This window comes from Colobus angolensis, unplaced genomic scaffold (genome assembly GCF_000951035.1).
Source record: "Colobus angolensis palliatus isolate OR3802 unplaced genomic scaffold, Cang.pa_1.0 Scaffold79, whole genome shotgun sequence".
Classification (NCBI taxonomy): domain Eukaryota; kingdom Metazoa; phylum Chordata; class Mammalia; order Primates; family Cercopithecidae; genus Colobus; species Colobus angolensis.
The window spans coordinates 5,555,888-5,581,589 of record NW_012121709.1 but is presented as its reverse complement, the minus strand read 5'-3'; the positions used below and the strand labels follow the sequence as shown (position 1 = coordinate 5,581,589).

The following is a 25,702-nucleotide window of genomic DNA, read 5'->3' as shown; positions in this document are numbered from 1 at the left end:
TAGAGACAGAGTTTCACCATGTATGCCAAGATGGTCTCCATCTCTTGTCCTCGTGATCCGCCTGCCTTGGCCTCCCAAAGTGCTGGGATTATAGGCATGAGCCAACATGCCTGGCCTGTAGTGCATTCTTTTTTTATTTTTATTTTATTTTTATTTTTTGAGATGGAGTCTCACTCTGTTGCCCAGGCTGGAGTGCAGTGGTGTGATCTTGGCTTACTGAAACCTCGGCCTCCCAGGTTCAAGCGATTCTCCTGCCTCAGCCTCCCAAGTAGCTGGGATTACAGGTGTGCACCACCACACCCAGCTAATTTTTTGTATTTTGAATAGAGACGGGGTTTCACTATGTTGGCCAGGCTGGTCTCGAACACCTGATCTCATGGTCCACCCGCCTCGGCCTCCCCAAGTGTTGGGATTATAGGGGTGAGCCACCGCCCGGGCACATAGTGCATTCTTAAAGGGAAACAGGGTCTGATGTTGCCATGGAAATGACTGGCTGCAAAATAACCCTTTGGAAGACTGGCTCAAGTCAGTATTATTTAAAAGTCTCCAGCTAGAAAGAGATTCTTTCCTTCAGCATGGTGGCATGGGGCCTCCCACCCCCTCCACCGTTTTCCTCACACCATAGTTCCGGTGGAGGAACAGAGCATGGCCCCTCCCTTCCGACCGCCGCTCCATTGGCGCTGAGGACCTTGGCACGGAGGTAATCCACCCTGAGGCTCAAGCGGCTGTGGCCCTGGGTGGCACCATGTTTAGTATATTCCCACAGCGCAAGTCCCGCCCTGATGCCGGCTGTTCCCCTCTCTCCACCGCAGGTCTGCCATCACCATATTCCCCCAGAGGACAGATGGCAAGCACGACTTCCGAGTCTGGAACTCCCAGCTCATCCGCTACGCTGGCTACAAGCAGCCCGATGGCTCCACCCTGGGGGACCCGGCCAACGTGCAGTTCACAGAGGTGCGAGCGTTTCCGCCCCCTACCCTGCCCCAACATGGGCTTTTACGTCCCCAGACTTTACCCACAGACTTTTTTGGCCTTAATACTATCGTCACAGGGACAGCCGCCAATGGGGTCGTTTACTCTTCTCCAAACCTACTTCTCCATCAGGCTGTTCCCCATTCTAATTATTTTACAGCTGGACATTTGGTCACTCAGCCCTCCTGATGGGAACTGTTCTCCCATTTCACAGATGGGTAGACCGAGTCTCACTAAGGCCAAGTGAGTTATTCAAGACTGCTAAATGGGCCGGGTGCGGTGGCTCACGCCTGTAATCCCAGCACTTTGGGAGGCTGAGGGGGGGCGGATCGCTTGAGGCTGGGAGTTCGAGACCAGCTTGGCCAGCATGGTGAAACCCCGTCTCTACTAAAATACAAAAATTAGCCGGGCGTGGTGGCACGTACCTGTAATCCCAACTACTCGGGAAGCTGAGACAGGAGAATCCCTTGAACCTGGGAGGCAGAGGTTGTGGTGAGCAGAGATCGCCCCATTGCACTCCAGCCTGGGCAACAGAGTGAGACTCCATCTCAAAAAAAAAAAAAAAAAAAGACTGCTAAATGAGTAGAAAAGAAAAGCTAGAACTACAGTCCAAACTTCCTGCCTGTCACCAGGAAAGGAAGAGCCGAGAAATGGAAGCCATATCTGGCATCCACCTTTTCTGAGTTACGAGATATGTCAGTTTCATATCATTCATTCATTCATTGATATGACAATTTGAGCCACCCGAGCCTTTGAGTAGGCTTGACTTTGCCTGTCACCAATATCACTACAGTTACTGGTAGCCCAAGTCAGTTCATAAAAGCCACCAGGAAAGTGACTACCACCATCTCCCAGCCCAGGGTTCCTTCCAGGTGGTAGCGTGGGCAGGTAGTACAGGTAAGACATGGTAGCTTATACGGACCATGCCCACAGGACAGCACAATCACATCCTGGGTCTAGAATGATCTCAGGCACACAGGCCTGCTACCACCTTTCCTTTATCACCCAACTCATACCCTGCTGAATTTCACTATTGTCCTTTGCTCAAGCCCCTCCCCGGTGGTACCTCCTTGAAGATGTAGCTGGCAAAGCTAAGGGCTTCTCCACTCCCTCCTGGCTGCCAACTTCGTTTGCATGTGGCTTTTCTTATGAAAATGTTATTCTCATGAGGAGGGGACTGTAACCAGGGCAACCAAGAGCTGCACCTGTGCCGTTTTAGAGGCAGCCAGGCTCAGACTCCCTGCTCCACTTGGCTGAGCGCTGTGTACTTGGCTGACCTTGTCTTCGTGGTCGCCAGAACATAAACGCCCCAAACTCTTCCTCTCGCTCCATCTCTGGAAACCTTGCTGAGCAGGACGTGTTCTCCTATACCATGATTTGGTGCTTCCTCTTTTTACTAAGCACAAAGAATCATTCCAAACCTAACCATGTAATTTTACATTTTGAAACCCTCTAACCCTGCCCTAATAGGGACACCTGTGGCTGTTGGTCACTTGAAATGTGGCCAGTCTCAGTTGAGATGTGTCATAAGAGAAAATATACACTGGATCTCAAAGTCTGAGTCCAAAAAAGAGAGGGAAATAACTCATTGATCTTTTTTTTTTTTTTGAGACATAGTCTCACCCTGTTGCCAGGCTGGAGTGCAGTGGTGCAATCTCAGCTTACTGCAACTCTGGGTTCAAGCAATTCTCCTGCCTCCGCCTCCTGAGTAGCTGGGAGTACAGATGTGCACCACCATGCCCAACTAATTTTTTGTATTTTAGTAGAGACAGGCTTTCACCATGTTGACCAGGATGGTCTCGATCTCCTGACCTCATGATCCGCCCACCTCAGCCTCCCAAAGTGCTGGGATTACAGGCATGAGCCACCATGCTCGGCCCGTTGATCATTTTTGATGTTGAAATAGTAATAATATGGATACATTAGGATAATATATTTATTAACAAATGAATAGATTCACTGGATTAATAAGTATATCTTAATTTTAATGTTAATATATTTAAATACACTCATAATAATTTATTATTAATAAATTAATGTTGATATTTAATGTATTATTTGATATATTTATTGGATGAATAAGTGTGTTACATATTTAATTTTAATGTCAAATATATAATTAGAATATATGATAGTAATATTTTAATATACTCTTAATAAATTAATATTAATATCAAGGACATTGTTGAACTTTATTTAAGATGAGTATATTATTAAAATTATTTTCTCCTGTGATTTGAAGAAGCCTAGCAAAAAAAGATAAAATCAAAATTATTTTCACCTGTTGTTTTTTTTCCTAATGTGGCTACTAGAAAGTTTTAATTACTTAGGTGGCTTGCATTATATTTTTATTGGACAGCTGCTCTAACAAATGCATTTTATACTGTAATTCTAATACATCTGCCTTCATCAAATTCAGCAGATTTTCTTTGTATCTTACAACACCTAATACAAACACGGAACTGGCAACCTGCAGATGCGCTTGTTAGTCAGATTCAGCCCTTGCCCTCTAGAAATTCCAGTGGGCAGGGAAGACCCGGAAAACAACGCTCAGTGCCAGAGGAAGGGTTTGCCTCTGTCCTGTGGGCCCATGAGAAATCATGCTAGTTACTAGGTTAGTGCAAAAGTAATTGTGGTTTTTGCTATTAAAAGTAATGGCAAAACCCACAATTACTTTTGCACCAACCTAATACATGATGATGTCAGGGAGAACTTTATAAAGCAGGTGACGTGATCCAAGAGCCTCCAGAGGAAATGTCTCCTGGGGGCTTGCATTTGAATCTCTATCCACCCCACCCCCGCTTCCCACATAAGGGTCATGTTTGTAGGGTGTGGGTTACAGTGGCATTACCTGGCCGGGTCTGCTTGCAGATTTGCATACAGCAGGGCTGGAAACCTCCGAGAGGCCGCTTCGACGTCCTGCCGCTCCTGCTTCAGGCCAACGGCAATGACCCTGAGCTCTTCCAGATTCCTCCAGAGCTGGTGTTGGAAGTTCCCATCAGGCACCCCAAGTAAGAGGGACCGGCAAGGGGTGGGAGAGGGTGAGTGGGTTTGCCCAGTGCCCCTCTTTGCCCAGCCCCGTCCCCCCTGGCTTTCTTTCTAGTCCAGAGAGAAGCTGAAAGGGGAAAGGGGGGCTTGGTTCCTGTCCTCACTGTGGGCTTGGGCAGAGTGAGTTCCCTCAAGGAACAAAAAGACCTCTTTGACCAGCCCAGAGACCACCACCTTTCCTGAAGCATCTCACTCCTAAGCCATTAACAAGGACCTGCCGTTCTTCCAGCCCTAAGCATTGAAAGAGCAGAAGCACTATACTGTCTTGTTGTGAGCATGCTTTTTCTTTTCCTTTTCCTTTTTCTTTTTTTTTTTTTTTTGAGACAGGGTCTGCCGCTGTTGCCCGGGCTGGAGCACAGTGGCACCAACGTGACTCATTGCAGCCTCGACCTGCTGGGCTCAAGTGATCCGCCCGCCTCAGCCCCTGCAAGTAACTGGAATTACAGCCACACACCGCCATGCTTGGCTAATTTTTGTATTTTTTGTAGAGACGGGGTTTTGCCATGTTGTCCAGGCCGGTCTTGGACTCCTGGGTTCAAGTGATCCTCCCGCCGCAGCCTCCCAAAGTGCTGGCATTACAGGCATGAGCCACTGTACCTGACCCACATTTTCAATTGAGAGAACTGTTTAAAACTCTATAGGATCTGATGATCCAGTCCTGTAGAGTTTTAAGCAGTTCTCTCAATTGAAATGCAAATCAAAACTACAATGAGATAGCATCTCACCTCAGTTACAATGGCTTATCCAAAAGACAGGCAATAACAAATGCTGGCAAAGATGTGAAGAAAAGGGAACCCTTGTACACTGTTGGTGGCAATGTAAATTAGTACAACCACTATGGAGGGCAGTTTGGAGTTCCTCACAAAACTAAAAATTGAGCTACCATATGATCCGACAATCCCACTGCTGGGTATATACGCAAAAGAAAGGAAATCAGTATATCAAAGAGATATCTGCATACCTGTGTTTCTTGCAGCACTGTTTACGATAGCTGCAACACTAAGGAAGCAACTTAAGTGTCCATTAACAGGTGAATAGATAAAGAAAATGTGGCACAGATACACAATGAAGTACTATTCAGCCATAAAAAAGAATGAGATCCAGTCATTTGCAACGACATGGATGGAACCGGAGATCATTACGTTAAGTGAAATAAGGCTGGCAGAGAAAGACAAACATCACATGTTCTTACTTATTTATAAGATTTAAAAATCAAAACAATGGAACTCATGGATATGAAGAGTAGAAGGATGGTTACCAGAGGTTGGGAAGGGGGTGAGGGGAAGATTGGGACAGTTAAGAGGTATATAGGCTGGGCGCGGTGGCTCAAGCCTGTAATCCCAGCACTTTGGGAGGCCGAGACGGGCGGATCACGAGGTCAGGAGATCGAGACCGTCCTGGCTAACACGGTGAAACCCCGTCTCTACTAAAAAAATACAAAAATACTAGCCGGGCAACGTGGCGGGCGCCTGTAGTCCCAGCTACTCGGGAGGCTGAGGCAGGAGAATGGCGTAAACCCGGGAGGCGGAGCTTGCAGTGAGCTGAGATCCGGCCACTGCATTCCAGCCTGGGCGACAGAGCGAGACTCCGTCTCAAAAAAAAAGAGGTATATAAAAAAAAAAATAGAGACCTGGCACGGTGGCTCACGCCTGTAATTCCAGCACTTTGGGAGACCAAAGCAGGAGGATCATCTGAGGTCAGGAGTTCGAGGCCATCCTGGCCAATATGGCAAAACTCTATCTCTACTAAAAATACAAAAATTCCCTGGGCATGGTGGCACGTGCCTATAATCCCAGCTACTTGGGATGCTGAGGCAGGAGAATTGCTTGAATCTGGGAAGCAGCGGTTGCAGTTGAGCCCAGATCGTGCCACTGCACTCCAGCCTGGGCAACAGAGCAAGACCCCATCTCAAAAAATAAATATTTAGAAAGAATGAATACAACCTATTATTTGATAGCACAACAGGATGACTCTAGTCAATAATAACATAATTGTACATTTTAAAATAAAGAATGTAATTGGATTATTTGTAACTCAAAGGATAACTGCTTGAGGGGATGGATACCCCATTCTCCCTGATGTGCTTATTTCACATTGCAGGTCTGCGTCAAAACATCTCATGTACCCCATAAATACATGCGCCTGCTATGTACCCACAAAAATTAAAAATAATAATAATAAAAAAACTCTATAGAACTTGGTGTGGATCAAGTTCAAAAGGAATTTGGAGTCATAAAGTTGCTTCAAGGTCTCAGGGCAGCAACACAAACAGCATTTGCCCTTTGAGAGTGAAGGACACCCGCTGTGAGGCACTAGACTCACACCTGGGATTGAATAAAATCGAGGGGGTTGCTAACACACTCAATAATAATCAAGATAAATATAAGAATGCAATATTTTTAAATCAAAATTAATATTTCATTCTGTTTTTCTAATTGATGTATAATTGCATATATTCATGAGATATATAACGATGTTTTAATATATATAATGTGTAGTGATCAGATCAAGGTAATTAACACACTCATTGTCTCAAACACTTATCGTTTGTATTGGAAACATTCAATATCCTTTCTTCTAACTATTTGAAAATGTATGCTAATGTTAATTATAGTCATCCTACAGTGGTATAGAACAGTAGAACTTATTCCTTTCTAGCTGTAATTTTGTATCCTTTAGCAAATCACTCCCCATTCCCCCTTCTTCCTCCACCTCCCAGCCTCCAGCATCCTCTGTTCTACTTTTTACTTCTATGAGATCAATTTTTTTTTTAGCTTCCACCTATGAGTGAGAATATTCAGTGTTTAACTGTTGGTTCCTGGTTCATTTCACTTAACATAATGTCTTCCAGTTCTGTCCATGTTGCTGTGAGTGACATGGTTTCATTCTTTTTTGTGGCTGAATGGTATTCCAGTGTGGAGATAGATAGATAGATAGATAGATAGATAGATAGATAGATAGATAGATAGATAGATAGATAAATTAATTTGGAGTTCATGACTCCAAATTTCTTTTGAACTTGATCCATACCAGACCTGGTAGAGTTTTTTTTTTATTACTACTTTTAATTTTTTTGGGTAGATAGTAGGTGTGTATATTTTTATATATGTATTTATCTATGTATATATTTATGTGGTACATAAGACGTTTCGATATGGGCTTGCAATGTGAAATAAGCACATTGTGGAGAATGGGGTATTTATCCCCTCAAACATCCTTTGAGTTACAAACAATCAAATTATACTCTTTAAGTTATTTTGAAACATACAATTATGTTATTATTGACTATAGTCAATATATATTTTATATATATATATATGTATATCTCACGGATTTTCTTTACCTCACACATTTTCTTTATCCATTCATCCGTTGTTAGACATGTAGGTTGATTCCATATCTTGGCTACTGTGAATAGTGCTGCAATAAACATGGAGATGTAGATATCACTTTGACATATTGATGCTCTTTCCCTTTTTTTTTTTTTTTTTCGAGACAGAGTCTCACTCCAGCCCAGGCAGTGGTGCGATCTTGGCTCACTGCAACCTCCACCTCCCAGGTTCAAGCCATTCTGCCTCAGCCTCCCAAGTAGCTGGGACTACAGGCACACACAACCACACCCAGCTAATTTTTGTATTTTTAGTAGAGACGGGGGTTCACCATGTTGGTCAGGCTGGTCTCGAACCCCTGACCTCAAATGATCTGCCTGCCTCAGCCTCCCAAAGTGCTGGGATTACAGGCGTGAGCCACTGCGCCCAACCTGATTTCCTTTCCTTTGGGTAAGTGGCCACTGGTGGGATTGCTGGATCTCGTGGTAGTTCTATTTGTAGTTTTTTGAGGATCTGCCGTACAGTTCTGCATACTCCTGTGCTAGCCTATATTCCCACCAACAGTGTTTAAGAGTTCCCTTTTCTCTGCAACCTCACCAGCATTTGTTATTTTTTGTCTTTTTATAATTGCCGTCCTGCACTAAGATGTTATCTCATTGTGGGTTTCATTTGCATGTCCCTGATGATGAGTGATGTTAAGTATTTTTTCCTGTATTTGTTGGTTATCTGTCTTCTTTGGAGAAATGTCTGTTCAGAGCAAGTGCCCATTTTTTAATCCAATTGTTTGGGTTTTTTGCTTTTGAAATGTTTGAGTTCCTTGTATATTCTGGATATTAATCCCTTGGTGGATGAATAGTTTTCAAATATTTTCTCCCATTCTTTAGGTTGTCTTTTCACTCTGATGCTTGTTTCTTTGCTCTGCAGACATTTTTTTAGTTTAATATAATCCTGTGTATTTATTTTTGCTTTTTTGCCTGTGCTTTTGAGGTCTTATTCATAAAATCCTTTCCCAGATCAATATCCTGAAGCATTTCCCTGATGTTTTCTTCTAGTAGTTTTATAGTTTCTGGTCTCAAAGTTAACTTTTTTTTAAAAAAAAAAAGCACATGATGAACAATATATCAACATTTTCAATAAAGATAGGATCCAGCTCAGGACTGAGATTAGGGTGAGATGAACAAGGTACCATACAAGTATAGGGTGGAATCCTACGTCATTGTTCATCATATATATGCATACATTTTGATTTTTTAAATGTTGCCTTAATTTAAAATATTGTATAGATAAATAATAGCACTGATATTAATTATTGAGTTTTTATTAGGTTGATGCAAAAGTAATTGTGATTTTTGCCATTACTTTTAATGGCAAAAGTAAACTTAAGAGAGAGAAACCATTAGATTGGTTCATAAGTAATTGCAAAACCACAACCAACTTTTGCACCAAGCTAATAGCTCCCGCGACTTAAATTTTACACCCAAGGATAATGCCACATCTGCCTCACCCTAGCCCCAGCCTTGGAGAGGGAGCAGGTGCGCTGAGGCTTCTGACACTCCCTGATATCTGGGAACTCACCCAGTTCCTTGGTGAAATGTAGCCTCTACGTTTATTCATTCACTTATTGGCTCATCCAGCACAGTTCATTGTTCCCCATGCAGGCCAGGCATTGTGCTAGCTTCGGGGCTGACTCAATCCCTGCCCCCACGGTGCTTATGATCTCAAGGACGAGAAGTGCTTATACACATAATTACTCAAATAACCACTTAATTTTAATAAAGTGCTGCAAATAAAATTCATGGTACCTAGGATGAAATCCCCTGACCAGCTGGGCCTCAGGGAAGGCTTTCCAGAATAAGCATGATTTTAGCTGAAAATTAAAGTATGAGTAAGAACTGAAAGCACAGAAGGAAGGGAGAAGATCCCAGGAGGAAGGGGCTGCCTGTGCAAAGGCCCTGAGGGTAGGAGGGTACTCAGTCAGGGAAGCAGGAGAGAGGTCCCCACACTTTCTCCTGGACTCACTTTCAGGGTGGGTTTGGGAGAGAAACGGCAGCCTAAGGCAGTAGTTTCCAGGCCTGGATATCCATCCGAAACACCTGAGAAATATGTTAACAATGTACATTCTCAGGCCCGAGCTGCAGAACCTGTGATTGCACGGATCTGAAGCAGGGCCCAGGAACCGTATTCTGACCTTGTCAGTCCCACTCAATCCTTGGCATTTCAGCCTCTCTAGATTCAAGCTGTCCTGCCCATGAGACATCTGCTCCAGGTGAGCTGGGCCCTGTTGCTCCCTGCAGGTTTGAGTGGTTCAAGGACCTGGGGCTGAAGTGGTACGGCCTCCCTGCCGTGTCCAACATGCTCCTGGAGATTGGCGGCCTGGAGTTCAGCGCCTGTCCCTTCAGTGGCTGGTACATGGGCACAGAGATTGGTGTCCGCGACTACTGTGACAACTCCCGCTACAATATCCTGGAGGTAAGGACCCTGTCTGGTCACCACAGGGAAAAGCACATAGGAGAGGGTGCCAGCTCAGCAGTCCCTTTCTCCACGATGAGCTTGGTAGCTTGGAAACTTGAAGGGGTTAGAATAGAACTGCAGTTCCAGAGAAGCCCCTGGAAGTGCCAGTGGCATCCATGTCTTTAACGATGATGAAAATGACAGCAAACACACACATAGCACATAGCATGTGCTAACACCATTCGAAGCACTGTTTCTGTGTTCCATTCTCATTTAATCCTCACCTGAACCTTGAGGTATGAGAATCCCCCTTCGACAGATGACAAGCTCAAGGTCACACAGCTAGCGGGCAGCAGGGCTGGGACGTGTATCTGGTTTGACTTTATGGTCCAAGTTCATTACCACCCCACTCCACTGCCTCTCAGTCTTAAATCTTGTTAGAAGAGCTTGAGGATGACTGACAAATTCGGGACGTATTTAGTGTCTTTTCTAAAAAACAAGGGAGGAGGGTTGGCAGTGGTTCCCTACTCTAAGCATTTCTCGGCGGAGGGTCTGATTCCCTCCCGGGCTGAGTCATCCGTATCTACTAAAAAGTGCTGGAGCGGTGCTTCCTGAAGCCCAACTTTGGTGAAAGCATCATGATTGCTGCATTTTTGTCAGCAAATGTCTCTGACAACACTCTGCTGCTGTTGGATTTGTTTCAAAAGAGGGCCCCGAAAAACAGAGAAGTTAAGGACCAGGCCTGTGTCACACAGGAACTAAGGCACAGAACCAAGATTAGAACCCAGAACCGAGCATGAGGTTTGTGTTGTTAAAAATCCACTGGTTGGCTGGGCGCGGCGGCTCACACCTGTAATCCCAGCACTTTGGGAGGCCGAGGCAGGCGGATCACAGCCTGGAGTTTGCGACCAGCCTGACCAACATGGTGAAACCCTGTCTCTACTAAAAATAGAAAAATTAGCCAGGCATGGTGGCGTGCACCTATAATCCCAGCTACTCAGGAGGTTGAGCCAGGAGAATCACTTGAACTGGGAAGGCGGAAGTTGCAGTGAACTGAGATTGCGCCACTGCACTCCAGCCTGGGCGACAGAGCGAGACTCCATCTCAAAGAAAAAAAAAAAAAAAAGCCACTGGTATCACTGTGGAAAACAGATGCCAGGGATCCTCAGCTTTGCCACACATCGGAGGGTACCTGGGGGGCTTCGCGATGCTTGGGTCCCACTCATCGGGGTTCTGATGTCATAGGTCTGGGGTGGGCCCTGGGTATCTGCATTTTTGCAAAGTTCCCTAGGAGATTCTTCTGGACAACCACTGATGCATGCAAACTTCTTTTTTCTGTCTTTCTTTTTTTGGGGGGGTAGGGGATTGGAGTCTCGCTCTGTCACCCAGGCTTGAATGCAGTGGTGCGATCTTGGCTCACTGCAACCTCCACTTTGCGGGTTTAAGCAATTCTCCTGCCTCAGCCTCCCAAGTAGCTGGGACTACAGGTACCCACCACCATACCCGGCTAATTTTTTTAATTATTATTTTTGGTAAAGATGGGGTTTCACCATGTTGGCCAGGCTGGTCTCAAACTCCTGACCTCAGGTGATCCACCCACCTTGGCCTCCCAAAGTGCTGGGATTACAGGGGTGAGCGACCACGCCCAGCCTAAACAACCACTAATGCATGCAAACTTCTGGCAGGAAGGAAAAAATGTTTCAGGCAGTTTTCGTAGATGTGGCTCAACTTGCATTTGGGGATTATTTTTTAAGGAGATTTTTCCCCCCTGCAATTAATTTCTATTCTTGTAACCAAAATAATGCATAAAATAACAATAGCATTGTTCTTCTATACATACTTTCCTCTGTGTGTGTACTTTCCTCTGTCATACACTCCAGCTTTATTATATGTATACTTCCTGCAAATGTGTCACTGATAGAGACCCCAAGCAGAAACTAATGCCTCAGCCTCAAAGAGTGAGTTAATAAGTCGGCTCTCTGATTTCTGTTTACATTTCAGTTGCAAAGAGTAGTCTCCGGGTAACTGAAATGAGCCTTTCTCCCACCCAACCCTCCAATTCCACCTGCCATGATGTACAAACATTGACAGCTGGGTCTGGGAGCAGTTTACCCAAACCCAAGAAATTGCTGCATTCTAGTCCCATAATGAGACCTGGGTTCCCACCAGTGACTAGTATTGACAGAGGAAGTGAAAAGCAGGGCTTTAATTAATGCACTTGCTATTGAGTCTTCCCTGCTCCTCACGCCAGCTCCTGCTTCTGCCTTAGCTGTAACATGCATGTCATGAGTTCCTTTTTTTGCAAGTAATTTTACCAAAGGCATCAGCTGCTTGGAGAGCAGCTCCAAGGTCTTAGATATTAGGCATCTCCCTGGGCTCCAGCTCTGAGGCTAGCTGGTTCTGTGGACACTGGACAAGTCCAGGCACTTCTCTGAGCCTCAGTTTCCTCATCTGTCAGATGGAGTCTGGCAGGGGCCTCATGAGCTCAAAGCACCCATGGCCTAGATGCTAGGTCGTGACCACTCTAGGGGTAGAGTAGGGTGGATGAAGAGCTTTTCCTACTAGAAAGCAGATGATGCACTCACAGACCCACATCTCTGTTAAAATGCTCCCGAGGCTGGGTGCAGCGGCTCACGCCTGTAATCCCAGCACTTTGGGAAGCTGAGGTGGGTGGATCACAGTGTCAAGAGATCGAGACCATCCTAGCCAACATGGTGAAATCCCATCTCTACTAAAATTACAAAAATTAGCTGGGCGTGGTGGTACACACCTGTAGTCCCAGCTACTTGGGAGGCTGAGGCAGGAGAATCACTTGAACCCAGGAGGCAGAGGTTGCAGTGAGCCGAGATTACACCACTGCACTCCAGCCTGCCGACAGAGCAAGACTCCATCTAAAAAAAAAAAAAAAAAAAAAAATGCTCCAGAGATCCTGCCCCCTGTGCCTATCACATCTGGAATAACATCCTGACTCCTTGGCCTGTCTTTCAAGATCTTACACCAGCTAGTTCTGTCTCACTCCCACCAACTACCCCTTATGTACCACCCTCCAAGCACCCTCTGGCCTTCTTTCTGTATGTAAGATAGTCCAAGCCTGATCCCACCCCAGGGCCTTTGCTGTTGCTGCCACCTCTGCCTAGAGCACTCCCTCCCCAGATCTGCGGATATCTGACTGCTTCTCATCACTTAGGCCTCGCCTTGCATGCTGTCTCCACAGTGGGCCTTCCCTGACTACCCCGGCTGAATTAGCCCAGCCCCTATATCCCTCTTCTTCCCATTTCCTTATTTTCTTCTAGGAATTAGCACCTACCACTATATTAAGTGTCTCTGTCCCCCATTAGAATACAAGCTTAATAATTAAAGGGCCAACCAAGTCTCTAGTTTCCTGCTGCTGGTAGGTTCTCAATAAAGATTGTAACTTTTTAAATATTTTTACATTTTTATTTCATACCTAGTCCAACAGATCAATAAAAAATTTTTGAATGAGTGAGTTTATTAGTCTATGAATTAGTTGATTAATTAATTAAGAAATTCTTGGCCAGGCAAGGTGGCTCATGCCTATAATCCCAGCACTTTGGGAGGCCAAGGCAGGTAGATTACTTGAGGCCAGGAGTTTGAGACATGGCCAACATGGTGAAACTCCATCTCTACTAAAAATACAAAAACTTAGCCAGGCATAGTGGCAGATACCTGTAATCCCAGCTACTCAGGAGGCTGAGGCAGGAGAATCACTTGAACCCGGGAGGTGGAGGTTGCAGTGAGCCGAGATCATACCACGGCACTCCAACCTGGGCGATAAAGTGAGACTCCATTTATAAGAAAAGAAAAGAAATTCTTTCATGCCACTAGCCCTGTCCCTCTTCAATCTGAAATCCAGAGATACTCCAGCCTGTAAATCTGTGTTTCCTTCCTCTTCCAGGAAGTGGCCAAGAAGATGAACTTAGACATGAGGAAGACGTCCTCCCTGTGGAAGGACCAGGCGCTGGTGGAGATCAATATCGCGGTTCTCTATAGCTTCCAGGTAACACCAGGGCCCACACCACCAGGGTCAAGCCTCATATGGGAGCTCAAACCTTTCAGAGCCTTAGTGCAGAGGGTCAAGAGACCTCACTGCCAGACACTACCTTTGGGGGGATTGTGTCCATGAACATGGTCTAACTTCCATCCTGCATGCCCTCCTCTCCAGTGTGGATCTTGGGTGGGGACCATTTGATGAAGAGATGAACAGACGGTGGCAGAGGTAGGGGAGTGTTCTGTCTTGTTGCTTAGAGTTCTTTAGAATTCAAACAAGAGGCATCCTTTCTGTCTTGTCATCTCTTAGGGCCTCAGACTATCACATAACAGAGACAAATACTCTTCAACATGATCAGAAACGTATAGGCTCCTAAATGCATAAGGCTGTGCTAAATGGCATTATAGCAGGATGGCTGGAAAATGCATCAACTAAGCCACAACCTTTTTTTTTTTTTTTTTTTTGAGATGGAGTTTTACTCGTCGCCCAGACTGGAGTGCAGTGGCACAATCTCAGCTCACTGCAACCTCCGCCTCCTGGGTTCAAGCGATTCTCCTGCCTCAGCCTCCTGAGTAGCTGGGATTACAGGTGCGCGCCACCAGGCCCAGCTAATTTCTGTATTTTTAGTAGAGATAGGGTTTCACCATATTGGCCAGGCTGGTCTTGAACTCTGACTTCAGGTGATTCACCTGCCTCGACCTCCCAAAGTGCTGGGATTACAGGCATGAATCACGCCTGGCCACCATAACGCTTTTGAGAGCCAGAGGGGGACACTAGTAATAACTATGCCAGGACAATGGACATCAACTACGATTCTCCTGGGCCAACCAGGAGATCTAGAGACTGGTAGTTGCTCTCTATAATAGGGGCCATCACTGTCCTCTGGGAGCTTCCAGTCTAGGCAGCTAGACCCCCATAGAGGCACATGAGAGGCACACACAGCCAGCAGAATGAATGTGTTAAATCAAGCCGTGGAGGGATAGGAATAGAAGCCATAGGTCCCCATGTCAGATCTGGATAGAGTGGGTGCACTGAGGAATGTCAAAGGGAAGGGACAAGTTGAGACAGGGCAAGAGGGAAGGAGGCCACCTCCCTTCTCTCTTAACCATGGAGAATAAGGTTTCAGGAGTGTGGCATGTGGCCTGATGGACTGGTATGAAGTCTGTCAAGCCACAGACAACAGGGATGTGATTGAGATGAGCAATGAAAACTAGCCAGGCGCTATGGCTCACTCCTGTAATCCCAGGATTTTGGGAGGCCAAGGCAGGCAAATCACCTGAGGTCAGAAGTTCAAGACCAGCCTGGCCAACATGGCGAAATCCCGTCTCTACTAAAAATACAAAAAATTAGCCTGGTGTGGTGGCGAGCGCCTGTAATCCCAGCTACTCAGGAAGCTGAGGCAGGAGAATTGCTTGAACTCGGGAGGTGGAGGTTGCAGTAAGCCAAGATCGGGCCACTGCACTCCAGCCTGGGTGACAAGAGCGAGACTCCATCTCAAAAAAAAGATGAATAATGAAAACAGAAAAGTGCAGGAAGGGAACAAGGTTTGTGGGCACAGAGAGAAAACATTGCTTGGACAAGATGTGAATTCAAACCCATCAACCACAGCAGGCTCTGGGGCCAGCTTTCCCTGACAGCCAGTCCACCCCACCTCAGCTGGGATGTGCTTGTTTTATTTCTTAATCGACTCATCTTTATTACTTAAAAATGTGTATTTTAAGATTTTATGTCACCACCCTAAATGGAGAGCCAGCACTGGTTGCCATAAATATGTTAATTGTAATATTAAATAAACAAATAAGCAAACAGAAGGAAAACAAATCAAAGTTGAGCAATTCTAGCTAGATACTGCCTGCGGTTCCTCCCTCTTATTAAAAAAAAAAAAAGAGGAGGGCAGTGGATGCAGCGGCTCATGCCTGTAATCCCAGCACTTTGGGAGGCCAAGGCAGGTGGATCACTTGAGCCCAAGAGTTCAAGGCCAACCTGGGCAACATAGTGAGACCCTGTCTCTATAATAAATAACAAATGAAAAAAGAAGATATACAAACGACCAACAAACATATGAAAAAAATGCTCAACATCACATCAGTAATGATCAGGGAAATGCAAATCAAAACCACAATGTGATACCACCTTACTCCTGCAAGAATGGCCATGAACAAAAAATAATAGATGTTGGTGTGGATGCAGTGAAAAGGGAATCCTTCTACAGTGCTGGTGGGAATGTAAACTAGTACAGCCACTATGGAAAATGATGTGGAGATTCCTTAAAGAACTAAAAGTAGGCGGGGCGCAGTGGCTCACACCTGTAATCCCAACACTTTGGGAGGCCGAGGCAGGTAGATCATTTGAGGTTAGGAGTTCAAGAGCAGCCTGGCCAACGTGGTGAAGCCCAACTCTACTAAAAATACAAAAATTAGTCGGGCAGTAGTGGCATGCGCCTGTAATCCCAGCTACTCAGGAGGCTGAGGCAGGAGAATCACTTGAGCCTGGAAGGTAGAGGTTGCGGTGAGCTGAGATTGCGCCACTGTACTCCAGTCTGGAGGACAGAGTGAGACACTGTATCAAAAAAAAAAAAAAAACCTAAAAGAAGTCATTATACAAGAAAGATAATTGCACACACATGTTTATAGCAACACAATTTGCAATTGCTAAAAATGTGGAACCAACTGAATTCATGGCATTCGCAGCAACCTGGATGGAAATGGAGACTGTTGTTCTAAGTGAAGTAACTCAGGAATGGAAAACCAAACATCATGTTCTCACTCATAAGTGGGAGCTAAGCTGTGAGGATGCAAAGGCATAAGAATGACACAGTGGACTTTGGGGACTAAGTGGGGAAAGGTGGGAAGGGGTGAGGGATAAAAGACTACAAATTGGGTGCAGTGGATACTGCTCAAGTGATGGGTGCACCAAAATCTCACAAATCACCACTCATGTAACCAAATACCATCTGTTCCCCAAAAACCTATAAAAATTAAAAAATATAAAAAGAAAGAAAAAGGCCAGGCACAGTGGCTCACGCCTGTAATCCCAGCACTTTGGGAGGCCAAGGCGGGTGGATCACGAGGTCAGGAGATCGAGACCATCCTGGCTAACATGGTGAAACCCCATCTCTACTAAAAATACAAAAAAAAATTGGCCGGGCGTGGTGGCGGGCACCTGTAGTCCCAGCTACTTGAGAGGCTGAGGCAGGAGAATGGCGTGAACCTAGGAGGCGGAGCTTGCAGTGAGCTGAGATCGCACCACTGCACTCCAACCTGGGTGACTGAGCAAGGCTCCATCTCAAAAAAAAAAAAAATGAAGGAAGGAAGGGAGGGAGGGAGGGAGTAGGGGATGGGATGGGAGAGAGGAAGATTGGCAAGATCGACAAGAGAGGTGTTAAAGATACAATAGCACCCAACGAAGACTTTCTTCTGGGTCTAAGTGGAAGGACCGGACAAGAAATGCAAAGAGAATCACCATTTCACTTCACACTATTCTAAACCATCTCAGGGACCACCCTTTGGGAAATGCTGCTCTTTGGGGGAGGAAGTCCCAAAATACCCCAGCTTCTCGTACCTCCTGACCCATGTCACGTCTCCTCCCACAGAGTGACAAAGTGACCATTGTTGACCATCACTCCGCCACCGAGTCCTTCATTAAGCACATGGAGAATGAGTACCGCTGCCGGGGAGGCTGCCCTGCCGACTGGGTGTGGATTGTGCCCCCCATGTCCGGAAGCATCACCCCTGTGTTCCACCAGGAGATGCTCAACTACCGGCTCACCCCCTCCTTTGAATACCAGGTCCTTCCCTGTCCCTGCCTCTTTTCATATTAAGTGTCCTGTATCTGGTGTGTGTGTCACATTTAGGCTCATTTCAACCCAGGCTAGCGCTCTGGACACTCAATAGCCACGTGTGGCTGGTGGCTACCATATTGCACAGCACAGGTCTAGCTGAAAGAACAAGAGAGACAATATGAGGCCAACATGATGGCTCATGCCTATAATCCCAGTGATTTGGGAGGTTGAGGCGGGAGGGTGGCTTGAGGCCAGGAGTTTGAGACTACCCTGGGCAATATATTGAGACCACATCTCTAAAAATAAATTTTTTTTAATTAGCAGTGTGGGCATGGTGGGTCACACCTGTGATCCCGGTACTTTGGGAGGCCAAGGCAGGTGGATCACCTCAGTCAGGAGTTCAAGACCAGCCTGGCCAACATAGTGAAACCCCATCTCTACTAAAAATACAAAAAATTAGCCTGGCGTATGCCAGCTACTCAAGAGGCCGAGGCAAGAGAATCGCTTGAACCCAGGAGGTGGAGGTTGCAGTGAGCTGAGATCAAGCCACTGAACTCCAGCCTGGGCAACAGAGTGGGACAGAAAGAAAGAGAGAGAGGGAGAAGAAGAGGAGGAGAGGGTGAGGACGAAGAGGGGTACAGGGAGAGAAGGAGAGGGAGAGAGGGAGAGAAGGGGAGGGAGAGAGGGAAGAAAGGAAAGGAAGAAAGGGAGGAAAGAAGGAAGGAAGGAGGGAAAAAGAGAAAGAAAGAAAGAAAGGAAAGAGAAAAAGAAGAAAGAGGAGAGGAAGAGAGAAAGAAAAAGAAAGAGAAAGAAAGAAGGAAAGAAAGAAAAGAAAGAAGAGGAAAGAAAGAAAGAAAAAGAAAGAAAGAAAAGAAAAGAAAAAAGAAAAGAAAGAGAAAGAAAGGGAAAGAAAATTAGCTGAGTGTGGTGGCACACCCTGTAGTCCCAGCTATTTGGAAGGCTGAGATAGGAGGATCCCTTGGGCTAGGGAGGTCAAGGCTGCAGTGAGCTATGATCACACCACTGCACTCCCGCCTGGGCAACAGAGTGAGACCCCTGTCTCTTAAAAGAGAGAGATGGGGATGAAATGAGAGCGAGTAGTCAGGGGTCACAAGAAGAGAGTTTGAGAGGGACTGGGGGCTGAGGGGAAAGAGCTAGCAGGACACTGCCAAGGCCAGACCACCCACTGGGCAAGGATCCCCCCCACCACCACCTGCATCCCTACCCCCATGGTGGTCACCAGTGGGCAGAAGTCTTCCCTTCAGAGGCCAAGGGTCAGGCAGTCACAAGCCCCAGGGGGTCCTGAGCATCCCCAACAAGAGCCAGATGCCCTCACTGCAGTGAATGACCATAGCCCTCTCCTCTCTTCCCAGCCTGATCCCTGGAACACCCACGTCTGGAAAGGCACCAACGGGACCCCCACAAAGCGGCGAGCCATCGGCTTCAAGAAGCTGGCAGAGTAAGTTTCCTGCGGTGGGCGGGTGGGGTGGATGTGCGCACGAACTCAGAGAGCCAGAGAAGGAGGCTGGGCAGACTCCTGTGCCCTCTGACCTCTCCGTAGGATATGATTTCTTGGTCTTCTCCAGCCGCCTGTGCCTTCTTTGCGTCTGAGTCTGAGCTGTGACTGTTGTTCCAACTCTTCTCCTTCTCAGCCTCACTTTCCTCACCCCAGTTTCCTAAATTCTTGTCCTGGGGCAATGGTGTGATGGTGAACCAGCCCTCCTAATAATAATAATAATAGAAATAGTAATAGTAATACCTTGATTTTCATGTTTGCCAGTTTTCATGATGGAAATATTCCCACTATGACCAATTTCTTTTTTTTCTTTCTTTCTTTTTTGAGATAGGGTCTCACTCTGTTCCCCAGGCTGGAGGGGTCTCACTTTGTTGCCGAGGCTAGTCTCAAACACCTGGCCTCAAGCAATCCTCTTGCCTCAGCCTCCCAAAGTGCTAGGGTTACAGGCGTGAGCCACTGCGCCTGGCCTAGGAAGTCACTGAACCCAGAGTAGGGAGGAGCTGGAGTTAGTTGGCTCCAGCACACTACTACCTGGAGAGCACCCTCGTTCAGAGCTGACCCCTAATTTTACTCATTCGTTCGTTGACTCATTCATTCATTCATTCATTCATTCATTAGCTGGGTGTCGCGGCACACGCCTGTAGTCCTAGCTACACAGATTCCGTGCCAGGCACCGTGTGAGGCTTCAGGGGGATCATGGCAAGCTAGACAAACGCTGTCCTGGCTGTCATGAAGCTCACAGCCATTCCTTTGTCAAAGAATCAACAAATACAGTAAACATGGCAGCTGTGGAAGGTACCATCGAGGAATGGTTCCTGGAAATAATAATGGTTCATGGAGTTTGGGAGGTCAGGGAGGGCTTCCTAGAGGAGGTGACAATTGAGCTAAAGAATGAGATGAACAAAGTTTAAGCAAAGAGGGGCAGGAAGGGGGTTATGGCCTGAGACTGCTGAGGAGTGATTTTCCTGAATCATGCCTGAGCAGCCAGGGAACCAGCTGACAAGTAGGATAGGATTAACTAAGTTGATTTAATGGGGATGCCAGCCTTCTGCCCAAAAAAAGAGAACCCCACTGATCCACTTACCAAAGACCACTGTTTGAAGCTAACTTTTTGTCAGAAGACACTACTGTGTTTCCTCAGCTCCCTCAGGTCCAGAATTCTCTATGTATGATAACTAGTTATACAACAGGTATCATCTAAGCCTTGGACCCAAGAGGCAAGACACACATTGGTCTTGCACGGACCCAAACCTAGGTCCTGGCTCCATTAATAGAGCCCATAGAATCAATCAATCAATCAGTCTCTCTCTCTCTCTCTCTTTTCTCTCTCTCCTCTCTCTTTTTCTCTTCTCTCTCTCTCTTTCTCTTCTCTCTCTCTTTTTCTCTTCTCTCTCTCTCTCTCTTCTCTCTCCCTCTCTTTTCTCTCTCTCCCTCTCTCTCCCCCTCCCTCCATCCATCTTTCTCCTTCCACCCTAATCCCATCCCCCAGCCAAGCAAGAACACATCAGCAGCCACCATTTCCTTGACAAGAACATCTCAGATATTCTCAGGGAGGGCACTTGTTGGCTTCAGTTCAGCTCCACTGTCTCTGCGGGGAAAGGGGAGGGAGAAATCTAAAACATTAATTGCACTATTGAGTTTTAGGTAGTAACAATGGGAATTAATTATAGATGCGTCTTTATGCTCAAATTATTCAAAGGGAACCCTCCAGATACCTTTTATTCCTTTCTGTTTCTTCCCCTTAGCTAAGTCTTCCTGCAGCGTGGGCGGTTTCCCTGACTCTAAAAAATAATGAACTTAACGCTGATAATCCCAGGTGGGGGAAAGTTAGTAACTTGTCTGCAATGAGTGTTCTAGTTACAACAGGGAGGCTTGTTCAGGAGTAGAGCCCGGGTATTTCTGAGCCTCTGGCCTGTCTGCTACGTGCCCCCGGAACTCGCCCTGCCCCGTAGAGCAAAAGGAAGAGACACTGGTTTGAGCTTTTCTGTTTAGCTAGAAAGAGGCTGGATTTGACGTTCAGACTCCCCAGGGTCTCAGTGGCAGCATCTTTTAAAATTCATAACTTATTTTTTTTATAAAGACAAAGTCTCGCTATGTTGACCAAGCTGGTTTCAAACTCTTGGCCTCAAGTGATCCTCCCACCTCAGCCTCCCAAAGTGCCAGGATCACAGGCATGAGCCACCCTGCCCATCCCATAACTTCTTTTGATAGATATTTAGTGCCTATTGGGTAGCAGGCTCTGTGCAAGACCCTTGGCATGCATTGCTGAATAAATCAGACCTGGTCCTTCCCTTGTGGACCAATAAACCTCTAAAATCCCATCAAACTCAATGCCTGGTGGCTTATTCGTGATTCATTTCTCTCTCTCTTTCTCTCATTCACACTGTGCATGCACACACACATTAGAATACGAGCCCCATGACAGGTGCATGCCATAGCTATGTTCTCTATGGTCTCCAGTTCCTGTAACAATACTGACACATAGTTAGGCACTTAATAAATATTTGATGAATGAAAGAGAGGAAATGGATGAACGATCAGCTTTTGAGGCAATGCTTGGCAAACCAAGGTTCTTAAGCCTGGGATCAATCAAGTAACAAGCTAGCAAAACTTAACTACTCCTTTTAACTCATGACTAATTGCTCTGGTGGGAATTTTTTTTTTTTTTTTTGACAGAGTCTCACTCTGTCTCCCAGGCTGGAGTGCAGTGGTGCCCAGTGGTGCAATTGCGGCTCACTGCAACCTCCGCCTCCTGGGTTCAAGCAGTTCTCTTGCCTCAGCCTCCCAAGTAGCTGGGACTATAGGCGCACAGCTGCCATGCCTGGGTAATTCTTTTGTAATTTAGTACAGACGGGGTTTCACCTTGTTGTCCAGGCTGGTGGCAAATTCCTGAGCTCAGGCAATCCACCTGCCTCAGCCTCCCAAAGTGCTGGGATTACAGGCATGAGCTACTGCGCCCGGCCTCTGGTGGGATTTAATAAAGGATTTAATATCCAGCATTATCTCTAGAGAAGTTAAAAAAATAAAATAAAATTTAATAATATGGTGCTTAAACACAAGGGCTTCGAGTGCCTCTGAGGAAACCCCTAAAGTCATCAAAGATCAAGAGAGTTCTCTTCTGTTATATTTCATGGATCCTGGTTCTTGCACAAAAGTCCCAATCCAGCATCTTCTCTCCCCTTTTCTGTTTCCCATTTCTCATCTCCATCCTCTTCCCTCCAGAGCTGTCAAGTTCTCGGCCAAGCTGATGGGGCAGGCTATGGCCAAAAGGGTCAAAGCAACCATCCTCTATGCCACAGAGACAGGCAAATCGCAAGCTTATGCCAAGACCTTGTGTGAGATCTTCAAACACGCCTTTGATGCCAAGGTAGGTGGGGGGTAGCCGTAGCTCCGCCAGCTTCTCATGGTAAATTAAGGCAGGAAGGGGAGAGAGGGAAGTCAACAGAGAAGAAGCCTTTGGCAAAGGATGAAAGCACAACTGACAGTGCCTATCAGCTCACACACACATTGGCGTAAATTTCAGGGGACTGTGATTTCCCCCTCCCCATGAGTCCAGGAGTCACAAAATGAAATTCCCTTCTTTAGTGCAAAATGTTAGAGGGTTTATAAGAAACCATTCTGAGGTCAGTTTGGGAAGCTTTGCCTGAAGTACAGCTCAATGGTTTTCATTGCTGTGGCAGGACTTCCCAGAGCCTGTAATCTATTAGCATGTGTTCTAATCTCCAAGAGAGGCGAGGATAGAATATAGACGTTTCCCAAACATGTTTGATCGTGGATCACTTGTTTTCATGGAGCATCTCAGGAGACTGGGATTTTCTAGAACCTATTTTGAGAAATGTTGCTCAGACAGTGATGAGACACAGGGCAATCATCTTTCCAGAAGGCAGATATCTCAGACTTGTTTGGTCAGGTGCTCCACGCTGCTTGCGGGAGGATTAGAGAGGAGGTTGAGAAGACTTAGTCAGCTCTAGCCAGATCATTCCCAACCTAACTGGGGTCAGGAAGAATCCAAGACCAATTGACTATAAGAATCCCAAGGGATTCCATCAAGATCTGTTTCTGTTTCTGTGTCTGTCAATCTCTTGAACCATTGCTCTAGACTCTCCACAATCCTTCAGGCCACAGTGACCATAGCAAGGTCCCACGCTACCAAAAAGCATTTAGTTCTACCCACTTGAGCCCACTGAAATACTAACACCCCAGATCTTTCAGTTCTCCTTCAAAAGAAGATGACTCAAAATTACTCACATTTTTTCCTTTCTCTCCTCTTCCCCTTCCCTCATCGCTTCCTGTCTCTCCCACCTCTTTTCTCTCCTCATCCCCTTCTTCCTCTCCCCATTCCCTACCTGTGCCCCGCCCACCTAGGTGATGTCCATGGAAGAATATGACATCGTGCACCTGGAACATGAAACTCTGGTCCTTGTGGTTACCAGCACCTTTGGCAACGGAGATCCCCCTGAGAATGGGGAGGTGAGATGAACTTTTACCTGTTCAAGAGTGTGGTTCCATCATCAGGAAGAAGTGGGGGCCACAGTTGAGACTCTTCCTGCACCTGCTATACAGTAGCAAACCCTCCCAGAGCCTCAAAGCCAGTAATTTCCATTTGGATCCAAGTTATACAAAGGTTGGACAATTCCAAGTACTCAGTCTATGAGTGTCCACTAGTTAGCAAGTCCCTGGTGAAAATGTTGTCACCTAAATAAGCTACTTGTTTAAAATGGCTGCTCCTATCATGAGCTTGATATCCCCTGATATAGATGAGGGACGTGGGGACAATATTTTTAAAGAAGGAAGTCTCCAAAAGGAAGTTGTGTGCTGGGGGTAGGGAGTCCACATCTGTAGTCATTTAAACAGCAGGTGTATCCACTGAGTCTGTAACCCAGGCATTACTGTCCAGCCTGAGCCCCTGACCACTCCTGACATCCTGACCTCCAGGCATCAGTCTCTTCTGTGACAGCCAGGACCCCAGACCCTCAGTGCCCGACCTGATTTCCCATTTACTAAGATGTGCTAATTTCATCCATATGTTTTTACCTCCAGAAATTTGGCTGTGCTTTGATGGAAATGAGGCACCCCAACTCTGTGCAGGAAGAAAGGAAGTAAGTGAATGACCCCTCCGACGTCACCTGCCACCCCCTGAGGGTAACTGGACATTGACTTTCGGCACCTGGGGTTCACATTTGAGTTCTGGATGGTGGCTGTACTCTGAAGTCCATTTGTGATGGGTCTTAGTTGTAAGGTGTCTGCAGTCTACTAGGGCCAATATTTTGGTTTCTGAGTCACTTACAGCCTTGTGCCTCAGTTTCCTTTTCTATCAAATAGAGATTATAGCACCTGCCTTGACTTTCTAATTAGTAAGAATAAAATCACAAACTAGATGTAAAAGCACTGTGTGCTGGGGCGGTGGCTCATGCCTGTAATCCCAGCTCTTTGGGAGGCTGAGGCAGGTGGATCACGAGGTCAGGAGTTCGAGACCAGCCTGGCCAACACGGTGAAACCCCATCTCTACTAATAATACAAAAATTAGCCAGGCATGGTGGCACATGCCTGTAATCCCAGCTACTCGGGAGGCTGAGGCAGGAGAATCTCTTGATCTTGGGAGGCGGAGGTTGCAGTCAGCCGAGATCGCACCATTGTACTCCAGCCTGGGCAGCAAGAGCAAACACCTTCTCAAAAAAAAAAAAAAAAAAAGCACTGTGTAAATATTAAATACTGTTCTTCTTCTTATTTTTCTCTCTCTGGGAACCTACATTCAAAATCAGTGCAAGGCAGTCAGGCACGGTCGCACATACCTGTGGTCTCAGCTACTCTGGAGGCTGAGCCAGAAGGATCACTTGACCCCAGGAATTTGAGGCCAGCCTGAACAGCCAGACCTTTCAAAAAAAAAAAAAGTTGCTAAAATCAAAGAATGGAACTTCTTTCCTTAGAAGGTTCCTGTCTGAGGCTCACAGTGAAGTTGCAGCTAATCTAGAAGTTGAGTTCAAAAGATAAGATACCTCATAAGACAAAACATACCTGTAGTCAAAAATATGCTTGTAATGGAGCTGCATCTAATGTGGGACTGAGTTCTAAAGGTATTTGGTAAAGTAAAAAAGCATCTAATCAAACTTACCATTGATGGCTGGGAGTGGTGGCTCATGCCTATAATCCTAGTGCTTTGGGAAGCTAAGGCAGAAGGATTGCTTGAGGCAAACAGTTCAAACTAGCCTGGGCAATATAGCAGGATCCCATCTCTACAAAAAAAATTAAAAATTAGCTGGGTGTGGTAGTGTGCACCTGAATTCCCAGCTACTCTAGAGGCTGAGGCAGGAGGATCACTTGAGCTTAGGAGGTCGAGGCTACAGTGAGCCATGATTGTACACAGCACCCCAGCCTAGACAATAGAGCAAGACCGTGTCTCTAAAAAATAGAAATAAAAAAATATTTTTGAGATGAAGTTTTGCTCTTATCACCAAGGCTGGAGTACAATGGCATGATCTCAGCTCACTGCAACCTCTGCCTCCTGGGTTCAAGCGATTCTGCAGCCTCAGCCTCCCAAGTAGGTGGGATTACAGGCACATGCTACCATGCCCGGCTAATTTTTTTTTTTTTTTTTT

The 25,702-nt window shown here is 46.1% G+C and overlaps 1 protein-coding gene across 1 annotated transcript in view; it reads left to right on the top strand.

Moving 5' to 3' along the window:
* NOS1 (nitric oxide synthase 1 (neuronal)) overlaps nucleotides 1-25,702 on the top strand; it is a 150,240-nt gene that overhangs the window by 82,727 nt on the left and 41,811 nt on the right. Inside the window, 9 exon segments of the mRNA XM_011928709.1 lie at nucleotides 806-954; nucleotides 3,844-3,983; nucleotides 9,644-9,818; nucleotides 13,717-13,818; nucleotides 17,402-17,596; nucleotides 18,964-19,049; nucleotides 22,329-22,473; nucleotides 23,472-23,576; nucleotides 24,147-24,205. Coding sequence (XP_011784099.1) covers nucleotides 806-954; nucleotides 3,844-3,983; nucleotides 9,644-9,818; nucleotides 13,717-13,818; nucleotides 17,402-17,596; nucleotides 18,964-19,049; nucleotides 22,329-22,473; nucleotides 23,472-23,576; nucleotides 24,147-24,205 — 1,156 coding nt within the window.